The 10,809-nt window shown below is 46.0% G+C and overlaps 1 protein-coding gene across 2 annotated transcripts in view; it reads left to right on the top strand.

Annotated features, from left to right (window-relative positions):
- The first annotated feature begins 859 nt into the window (after positions 1-859).
- Positions 860-10,809, top strand: part of LOC139056032 (uncharacterized) — a 41,623-nt gene continuing 31,673 nt past the window's right edge. Inside the window, exons 1-2 of one of the 2 annotated variants that reach the window (XM_070533842.1) lie at positions 860-1,037; positions 7,960-10,360. In XM_070533842.1, coding sequence (XP_070389943.1) covers positions 8,257-9,519 — 1,263 coding nt within the window. In that variant the 5' untranslated portion in view covers positions 860-1,037; positions 7,960-8,256 and the 3' untranslated portion in view covers positions 9,520-10,360. Of the gene's footprint in view, positions 1,038-7,959; positions 10,361-10,809 lie in introns of those variants that run through there. The other variant, XR_011512102.1, reaches the window with a different exon arrangement.

Genomic DNA, 10,809 nt, shown 5'->3' with positions numbered 1-10,809 from the left:
CTTTTAAGTAGCCGGAACACATTTTTACACAAAATGAATTCGCCCAAGGCGCACGATCACCAAGTCACTACAGATGTTAGTAAAGCACTATTTCACACAACTGTTGCACCTTTCTTGCAACTGTTGCATCTTCCTTTCCTTAAATTCTTTTCTTTTTCACACGGAAGGGGCGGTTTGCATAAAATTAAAATATCTGGATACACAAAAATACGGAGCAGTAAAGAAAGGTAAAGCGGCAGATGAGCAATATTCTCGCTCCAACGTAGTGACAAATGAGCTGCTGCAAATGCTTCTTAACAGTCGTGCTTTAACGGTGCGAGTGGTGCCTGCATTATGTTTAGAAAAAATTTACGATGCACTACCGAGGTTTTGCTTCGTTTAACATGTTAAAGGTAAACAGCGGCACTCCGCTGTTATACTCTGCGTCGTCGCAAACTAGTGAAAGGCGTCACAATGCATATACAGCGCGTAAATGGATAAAGTAAGGCTATCAAAAGCTCACTTTAAATGCAAATCGGAGCGTCGAACCTACGCGTCTTGTTGGAAAGACGAAGCGAGTGCTCTTCAAAACGCAATAAACAATGGCCACAAATCGATTTATCAATAAAGACCGTTATAAAACGCTTCTGTGTACTGGCGGTAAAAAAAATAGAAACTGTTTGAAGAATTTAAACCATTAAAACTGGGACTGAATCCTTCAATGACACGGACGTCCTGCAACAAACCCATAGAATAACTTCCGAGCACGAAAAACAAGATTAACGCTTACAAAAAAAAAAAAATTGGTTTTGCTAGTTTCTGTTTCGGTTTCTGATGCATGAAGCGCCACCTGCTTCCTGCAAGAAGTGCCATGGCAGCTTCCTGTTTACATTTCGAAGTTGGCGTAACTAACGCAGCTGAGTCGCTGAGTCTCGAAGCTTTCGTGTGCCGTTAAGCATAACGCAATGTCATTAAATAGATGCTGTGTGTATTTGTGGAGCCTCTAGAAAGTCCTGCATCGATACGTGTGTGTCTTTGTATACGCGCCATCTCTGGAGGTAAGAAAACCCTCTCAGCCAGCTTGCGCCGACCTTCGTTGCAAGGGCAATATTAGTATACAGCTGCATCTGACAGCCACTTTCTTATTGGCCTGATGAAAAGTGGTATTGAAACCACTACATGGGTAATACCGTAACCGTAATCTCTACCGTAATTTTAACCTGCGTTTTCGTTTCCTTCAGTTCTAGTTCGATTTCAAAACAAGATCCCATTTGTTGGTACTCATCGTTCATTATATGCTTAGCATGTTGGCCTCGCCCGATTTGTCCAGAATAATATATATATATCATCGCCTTATAACAGACACGTCGGTATCGGAGAAGCTCGCAGGTGGGTGTGCTGTTTTCACTGCCTAAAGTACGTATGAACGACGTAGATAATGACATCTAGTGATTCATAAATAACTTGGAGTAAAGAAATGCTGTGTTGCTGCGAAATTTTAGTAAAAACAAAGCAAAGATACGCCTGAAATGTTTTTCAGTGAAATATTTGTGCACATACTTGGGGACGTCTTCTGAAACGTTCCACTTCGGCGATAGTTTGCCTAGGCAACAATTTCGCCTTCAGGCGCGCGCTGAGATGATAAGATTGCATAACAAAATACAAATTGCATAGCAAAATACAGCGGTGACTACCAGCTCATGTTCCCTAATTCGTTCGTTAACGCAGCGCCCCGTTTGCCCTATGTACGAGCGCCCGCAGGAGAGGGAGATTTCATACACAACGCCTTCGGTGCACTTCATGAACGGTCGCGCATGCTTGGTGCCGCATCCATTTTTATCGTCTCGTATTTTTTCTATACGAGAACAAAGGCTTCCTAGCTTTCGGGGGGCTGAAAACACAAGCGGCACCCCATGCCTGCTAGCAACCTTCTTTAAATTGTGGGCCATCTTGTGTACATAGGGCACCACCACAGGTCTCACCGTCTTATCTCGACGGGGATCTTCCCCCGCTCTCACAGCCGCACTCTTCATTTTTTGTAGCAGGCTTTCAGCGACTGCCATCACAATCGAGTCCGGGAATCCAGCTGAAGACAGCCTGGTCAATTGGGTCCGGAAGCTAAGCTGCATCTTGTGAGGGCACGATTTTCCCAGGGCTGATTTCAGGCAAAGTGAAGCAATCCCCCGTTTTATTAATTTCGAATGGGCGGAGTCGTATGGCAGAAGTCCTTTCTTTGCACGAGGTGCATATGCCCAACAAACGCGATCCGCACAAAAGTCAATATTTATATCTAGAAACTGTAGGTGGCTCCCCTCAGGCACTTCACTGGTGAATTGCAAGCCATTTCCAAGTTGTCGGAATATGGATAAAATATCATGCACATTCTCTTCGAAGTTCAAACTTCCTTCCTTACTAAAAAATATCCAAAAATCATCCACATATCTAAAAACTTTTAAAACGTGCCTAGCCGGTAAAACCTGATGTAAAACTTGATCCATTTGTGAGAGAAAAATATTACACAATACTGGCGCCACACAAGATCCTATACAAATGCCGGCTTTCTGTAGGAAGAACTGCTGGTCAAACGTTATAAAAGTCGATTGCAAGTAAAACTCTAAAAGGGTTAAAAAATCAGCAATGGAAATTCCTGCATTGTTCTGAAAGGAAATGGGTTCATTTTTTTCTCTTTTTTTTGGAGTGCGGCTGTGAGAGCGGGGGAAGATCCCCGTCAAGATAAGACGGTGAGACCTGTGGTGGTGCCCTATGTACACAAGATGGCCCACAATTTAAAGAAGGTTGCTAGCAGGCATGGGGTGCCGCTTGGTTTTCAGCCCCCCGAAAGCTAGGAAGCCTTTGTTCTCGTATAGAAAAAATACGAGACGATAAAAATGGATGCGGCACCAAGCATGCGCGACCATTCATGAAGTGCAACGAAGGCGTTGTGTATGAAATCTCCCTCTCCTGCGGGCGCTCGTACATAGGGCAAACGGGGCGCTGCGTTAACGAACGAATTAGGGAACATGAGAGAAATGTAGAACAAGACAAAGAAGGGCCAAACATTCCCAAGCACATTAAGTCCTGCCCATCACGCTCTTGTGAGCCATGTTTTGCAGGGGCGCGAATTCTGGCAAAAAGTAAAGATCAAAAAGCTCGGGAAGTGATTGAAGCTTTCTTTATCGAAAAGAAAGGAAGCATGTGCGTCAGCGACCCGTCAATATCTTTATATATCGCTGAAAAGAAATATTTAACTAGTGCGCTTCCATATCAATCTTGATGTGATTGTGTCCTTGCGCATAAGACGGGTATATAAGTGTGTGGTGTACCTCCGAATAAAAACAGTTGTAAGTGGCGCTCTGTCCCGTCCCCTTCCTTGTGTCGTGTGTGTTTTCGCGCCTAGTAGCCAAGATGAATTGTGACCAACTCGCCCAACAAGACGTCCTTTTAAAAAAAGTACCTGCTGTATATGTCCGCTCAGGAACTGCAGTTCCCTTTGAGAATGGTCACCACATGCACCTGACTTTCTCCCTAAAGATTCCAGTATGTGTAATTATTGACAGAAAGGAAGATTTGATAACTTCTAATTGCGTGTTCTCCAATTGAATACAAGTCAAATGGTCAACAGCTATTTGATTTACATTTCACATTTTGAACATTCGCACAGCACAAATATGTACTCCAGCCATACTCGAGAAGAATACCATCAGTGCAGATAGTGAAACACCTGACGAGTAGGGAAAAAAAAGCTTCGTTTTCAGGGCTCTGAAATTATTTTGAGTTTTGTGCAAGTGCACCGTCAGTAGCGTACCTACTGGTGATCATCAAGGGTTCAGCATTTAATATATCTGCTCATACCAACACTAACAATACAAGATATTCCTCTAACAATTCTTTCCTTCCTCAAATAAACACTAAATTAAACCACCCCATATTAAAGCCTGCCGCACAACATTAACATTCAAGAGAGATATGAAGAAATATTTACTATCGACACTACTAGCTACAGACTCATTACTATGAACATATATTATATACAAATTTATTTTACCACTTTCAGTGCTTCTGTATTTGCCTAATGTATCGCTTTTATTCTCTATATCCCATTGTCTTTATTCTTTCCTTCCTTATATTTAGAAATTTTAAGTTTTTTGTCACACAGTATATATTTCACTTGTACTTTGCATATTGTAAGCACATTTTTGTTTCTAATTATCTCGTACATTAACCTTGTGTTCTTTGATATGTGTCATCCCTATGTTTCCATAACGTGCCAATTACTACATTTTTATTTATTCATACACAGCATCTATTTCATTTGCTTGTATTTGTAAGCACCTTCCTTGTATTTGATTACTCGATTCATTAACTTCATGTATTCTGATGTGTATCACTGCTATGTTGCCATAATGTATTAATTACTATATTATTAAACTACTAATAGGTCCTACTGACAGTTTTTGTAACTCCGGGACCTCCTTCTGTACTAATGATGAATGGTGAAATAAAATTTAGGTAGTCTGCATCAATTGTGTAGTTATTAGGTATTAAACATCACCATTGCTAGATGTCATAGCGGCACCACTCCCCAGGTTTTGAGCCACCTCTAGTAGAACGAACAAGTGATCTTTTTTCCTGAAGTGGATTGGCTTCCCACATGACATCATTAAGAATACACAAAGCAAGCCTCCTCATTTAGCTTATTTTTAGTAGGATATGAAGGCATAGTAATTGATGTACCTGTAAAAGTCAACACACTAATGTAAGACATGTAGATGTTTCTTGAGTCCAATGGTAGACTTGCCTGAGATAGCAGATTGTCTGCCACTGTTATCTACACACATACTATCGACTAAAAAAGTTTACGGACCACGGGATCTCAGAAAACGCTAAATATCCGAGCAGCCTTTAAAAGTAGCCAGTAAAACCGTACATCACAATGTTCGCATATACTAGTAGAGGCTGGAAATGGGAATACCAGGCTTCGTTTTGAGGCTGCGGAGATATTCAGCTTTTTGTGAGATCCCTTCATTCGTTAACTTTTTGGGTCGATAGTACATTTGTATGTGTGTGGTAGGGAAGGTATGAATTAGAGAGTTTCTCCAAAAAAGCAGGGCTTTGCTATAGATGTGCCAGGCTGTAGATGTGCAGGCAAAGAGTGAAAAAGAATGCAATGTTTAATAATAGCACAGTGACGACAGCAAGCAAAGCAAAGCAGCAGAGGGGTACATGTGGTGGCAGAAACTTGCACTGTACCTATTGCACTTATATTCTTGTACTGCAGGTGAGTGCAGAGAGTAAGTTACCGCGACTGCACACTGTACAAAACATAAGCGCTCTATGTAAACTTCGTTTTGAGGCCATCATCACCACAATAACAAAAAAAAAAGCTGCATCTCTAAGTCATACGGGAACACACTAGGTTCAAGTAAACTGCGAGTAGCCAACACTACTGTCACTGTACGATGTCGTGTCCAATGAGGCAGGACATAGCCAAGGCCACATAGAATAAAAGTGACATTGGAGAGGAAAGGCTTTAGAGGAGGGTAATTTTTAACCACTTGCAGCTCTTTATATAGCATGGTGACATGACGCTTTTTTTGAGTAACCATTCGAGGAGAGATACTGTGTACGTGTAGGTAACACACCAATAAAATAGTTTCAGGGACCCTTTGGGTGATGAGGTTAACATTTAGTCTTTTTTTCTTTATGCACCCACAAGGTTCTGTTACATATGTACAGTTTTTTCGTGAACATTTTTTTTTTCCTTATCAATTTGTGTTGTACCTGTTTTTTCACCAACAAACTTCCAGTTGTGAATAGGTGCTCGTGTGTGTTCCTTACTTTCCTTGTATGATTTTGTTCTGTTTTCTTTAACTTCAGTCTTTCCTCAGAGGCAATGCTGATGTCATTGTTATTGATTTCTAGTGCTTTAAGCTAATATGGCCAGTCCTACACAATAGACAAAGAGTGAAAGAAATGTGCAAGATATGCATGCTGGGATGTGAAGTGATTGCTTATGATGGGGCAGGGTGGACATCTTAGGGAATGATGGCTGGAACAATGTAATAATTATTTTCTTTTTCACACTTTCTCATTGGTCTCAGCAGCATTCTGCTTACATTATCATCAGCAGGTCTACCAGTAAATTATAAACAAATTCTGACATTATACCAGCTAATAACTACCTTGCTCAAGATGGACAACTGAGCTATTTCATGATAGGAGTGTTTGAAAACTTGCATCAATACTGACTGAACGAATTGCTATTTTTCTTCAGCTCCCTAGAAAGAACTAGCATTAGTGGGGTTGATCTCTTGATATGTCTTGTGGTAAATGAACGGAGGTGCATTTGCCCATTTAGAATGAGAATAGTGGAAATTAATGGGACATTGAAAAGACACTTCAACATTCCGACGGTTGTTACAATTATGAAGGGCATGACAGTTCCCGTAGCATTACTGTTCTGCTTACCATTTAAAGGTTGCCAGCTTACTGCTGTGGTTTGGACATTAAACTCCACATTCGACCTCACATTGGGCGTTCTTGTTGCACCTGCCTTGAACCCCACCCTTTCCATGCATATGAGGTGTGTTGAAAAAGAAACCGAACTTTTGCTATAACAGCTTTGCTGCTTATGGTACAACATCTTAAGTGCTGTCCCCTTCAAAATAGTCCCCTCTACTGGCAATGCACTCTTCCCATCTTTTCTTCCATTTTTGGAAAGCCTCCTGGAATGCAATTTCTGGAATGGCATGCAGGTCTCTTCTCGCATTGTCCTGGATCTCCTCTACGATTTGGAAAGGGTCTAGGTCCGGAGAATATGGTGGGTGGGGCACAAAAGAAATGTGGTGTTTCGCTAAGTAGCTGCGGACAAGGAGCGACATGTGAGCCAGGGAATTGTCATGATGCAACATTCAAGCCTGATTTTCCGACAATTCAGGCCTCTTACTGCACACAGAATCTCTCAAACATGCTAGGGCTCCCTGGCAAACTTTGTTTACCATCTAACCATGTGGCACAAATTCCTGATGGGCAATGCCTTTGCAGTAAAAAAACACAACCAACATCACCTTCATTTTTGACCGACTCATGCGTGCTTTTTTTGGACGAGGAGAACCTTTGGCCACCCACTGCGACGACTGCACTTTCGTTTCAACATTGCAGGCATAAACCCATGTCTCATCGGCTGTTATGATGTTCTTAAGAAAGTTTTCATTGTCAGTGGCAGTGGCAAGCATTTCCTGGCTGATTTCAACACGGGTCTGCTTCTGTGCACCAGACAACAAACGTGGCACAAATTTTGCACTGACACGACGCATCCCTAGTTTGTCACTAAAAATTTCATGACATGATCCTACGCTGATACCCACTTCATCAGCGACTTCTCGAACAGTCAAACAACCATTTCCACAAATCACAGTTCGAACTCTTTCAATGTGGTCATCATCTGTGGATGTGGAAGGTTGTCCAGGCTTGGGATCGTCACCGACCAACATTCTTCCCTCTTCAAAACGCTTGAACCAACCATAGCACTGCGTGCGACTCGCATAGTCCTCCCTGTATGCTTGGCTAAGCAACTGAAAAGTCTCTGTGAAAGTTTTCCCAAGTTTGTAGCAGAACTTCACACACACACACTGTTCTTCCAATTTCTTCATTGTCACTTTGGCACCAATCCGAAGAGCAGCTTGTTCATGTGCTCACTTCAGCGGCTGTAGCTCGCCAACTACGGTCAGAGCGAAACACGGCAATGGCAGTTTGTTGTCTAAACCTGCCACTACATGCACTCAGTAGCCGCAGCGCGCTCCCTCTGCTGATTGGCACACTATTTCAAAAGTTCGGTTTCTTTTTAAACCCACCTCGTATATATTACTGCATACACACACACACACACAAAAAAAAACCTTGAGTCATAAGTGAGCACGGTGTCTGTCCCCTTTCCTTTTCCAATCAGTTGACACTGTTTTCGTTCTAAATACCTTCTAGGAACTAGGCCCTCAAGAAACTGTCTTGCAAGTGCCCTATATTATCTGTGTTGTACATGTGAAGAAGAAGACGCGCCTCGCGGCACAGCCGCATCGCCAACGCGCGGCTCGTCTCGGCTCGCGCTGTTGATTGCTGGCGTCCGTTGGGACAGTGCTTCGGGCTGCTTCGCCGTTCCCGGTTGCTGTGCCGTTACATTAGGAGCCGCCAATAAACCTTTTCTCAATTGGTGGAGGTGCTGGGACTCAAACCCCGTCGCTTGAAACCCTGGAGCTGAGATCACGAACGCTCCCACCCGCCATGACCGACAGCTTCTCCCAAACGGCACCGACGCCACAGTCCGTCACCTGCACCGGCGTTCCACGACAACGGGACCCCAAGGTCTTCAGCGGTGCAGACGACGAAGACGTAGAAGACTGGTTTGCGTCGTATGAACGGGTGAGCGCCCACAACAAGTGGGATGATCCCGCAAAGTTAACTCACGTCATCTTTTATCTGGCTGGTGTTGCCCAACTATGGTTTCACAACCACGAAAGTGACGTGCCCACATGGTCAGTCTTCAAGACAACCTTTACGGAAGTGTTCGGCCGACCCGCTGTTCGCAAGCTCCGTGCCGAACAGCGCTTGCGCGCCCGAGCACAGCAGACGGCGGAATCGTTCACAAGCTACATAGAAGACGTCGTGGACCTTTGTAAACGAGTCAACGCCGCAATGCCCGAAGCTGAGCGAATTCGCCATATACTGAAAGGCATCGATGACGGCGCATTCCAGATGCTCCTAGCCAGGAATCCGCGCACTGTGTCTGAAGTTGTCAGCCTGTGCCAAAGTTACGATGAGTTAAGGAAGCAATGCGCTTCGACTCGGCGTCCTTTGGGAAGCGACGACTTGTTGGCGAGCCTTGACAACACGTACGACCCATCCTCATTCTTTCAGCAGGTCAAGGACTTTGTGCGTGAGGAAGTTGCCCGCCAACTTTCTTTAGTCCCCTTCACTCAGGAGCCCACCTCCCGTCTTCCAAACACGCTCCGCACCCTCATTTCCGAAGAGGTCGCCCAAGTTGTCCCTTCCGCACCACATCAGCCGCCTGCAGCCGTGACTCTCAACTCTACGCGGGCAGTGCAGCCTGTCGCCACGCCTCTCACCTATGCGCAGCCAGTCCTGCCTGTGGCCGCGCCTCTTACGTACGCCCAGGCAGTACGCAGGCCTCCACCGGCGTCTTTCACAACCCAGTCCCAACCGCTGCCACCGGAAGCCCATGCTACATCTTGGACCGCACCGCGAGCTAATCCTTGGCGGACACCTGACAATCGACCCATCTGTTATTCTTGCTGCACTCCCGGTCATGTCGCCCGATATTGCCGCCGTCGTCCTCAAGCGTTCGGCGACGCCTCGCGGCCCTTCCAGTACGGCAGCCAGTCATTTCGCCAATACGCCGCTCCTTCCCCCCAACCGTATGCTCGTGCTGACATCCCAGAATTTCCTTCGCGTCGCTCGCCATCCCCTCGCCGACGCTCGCTCTCCCCAATGCGTCGGCGACCCGCACCACCTGACCAGGAAAACTGAACGTCGCAGTTCAAGAGGCAAGAACTGCGCCCCATTCGAACTGTCAAAGTCCTCGCGCCTCTCCTGCTAACGTGGTCGAAATTTGTGTAGAAGGTGTTCCAGCATTCGCTCTTGTGGATACCGGCGCAGCCGTTTCTGTGATAGCCGCCAAACTGTGCCGTTCGCTGCGCAAGGTGACCACGCCGCTTTCTGGGCTGTCGCTTCGTACGGCAAGCGCGCAGCCCGTCACTCCGCACGCAGCCTGTACTGTACGTGTGCTTATTCACGGCATTGTTTACATCGTCGAGTGTATTGTTCTTCCCACCTGCTCGCATGACGTCATCCTCGGATGGGACTTCTTATCCAGTCATAAAGCCGTGATCGACTGCGCACGCGCCGAAGTTGAATTTTCCCCTTGTGACGCACCCTTGGACGAAGATTGCGACCGCCCTTCTAAACTTACCGTGCGCGAGGACACAGATATTCCACCTGGCTCCTTCGCCCTCGTCCCCGTCTTTTGCGATGCCATCGCTGACGCAACGGTCCTCTTCACGCCGTCCGACGTCTTCATGAGCCGTAAATCTCTCCCACTACCCTTCACGACGCTTGACATGGCTGGCGGCTGCAGCAATATCTACTTTTACAATCCCCTCTGTGCGCCTATTACGTTGCTCGTTGGTGAATGCCTTGGCTTCGTGGAACTCCTCGACTCTTCGTCTTTGGTTGACGTCCCTGGAGACTCTTTTGACGTCGACCCCGGCGAAGCATCTTCGATGTCCGCGCTTGAGGAAACGTCCAGGGTTGCGTTCTCGCATGCCATCGCCGATACCCTCGCACCTGCCGAACGCGCCGACCTTCTTGATCTCCTGCACAAATTTAGAGGTTCATTCGACGTTTCACAACCTCACCTGGGCCGCACGTCGGAAGTGCAGCACTACATTGACACCGGTTCACATCAGCCGTTACGTCAACGACCATATCGCGTCTCTGCCGAAGAGCGTCGTGTAATTACCACCCAAGTCGAAGATATGCTGCGCTGTGATGTTATTCAACCTTCGCACAGTCCCTGGGCATCTCCTGTCGTTCTCGTTCGCAAGAAGGACGGGTCTATTTGCTTTTGCGTCGACTACCGTCGGTTAAATAAGGTAACGCGCAAAGACGTCTATCCTTTGCCGCGCATCGATGACGCTCTCGACAGTCTTCAGGGCGCAGAATTTTTCTCGTCCCTTGACTTGCGTTCAGGGTACTGGCAGGTCCCCATGGCTGCGGCCGATCGCCAGAAAACCGCGTTCATTACGCCTGACGGTCTAT

This window comes from Dermacentor albipictus, chromosome 2 (genome assembly GCF_038994185.2).
Source record: "Dermacentor albipictus isolate Rhodes 1998 colony chromosome 2, USDA_Dalb.pri_finalv2, whole genome shotgun sequence".
Taxonomy (NCBI): Eukaryota; Metazoa; Arthropoda; class Arachnida; order Ixodida; family Ixodidae; genus Dermacentor; species Dermacentor albipictus.
Note: the sequence above shows the minus strand (reverse complement) of the source record. Positions and strands in the feature narration are given on the sequence as shown.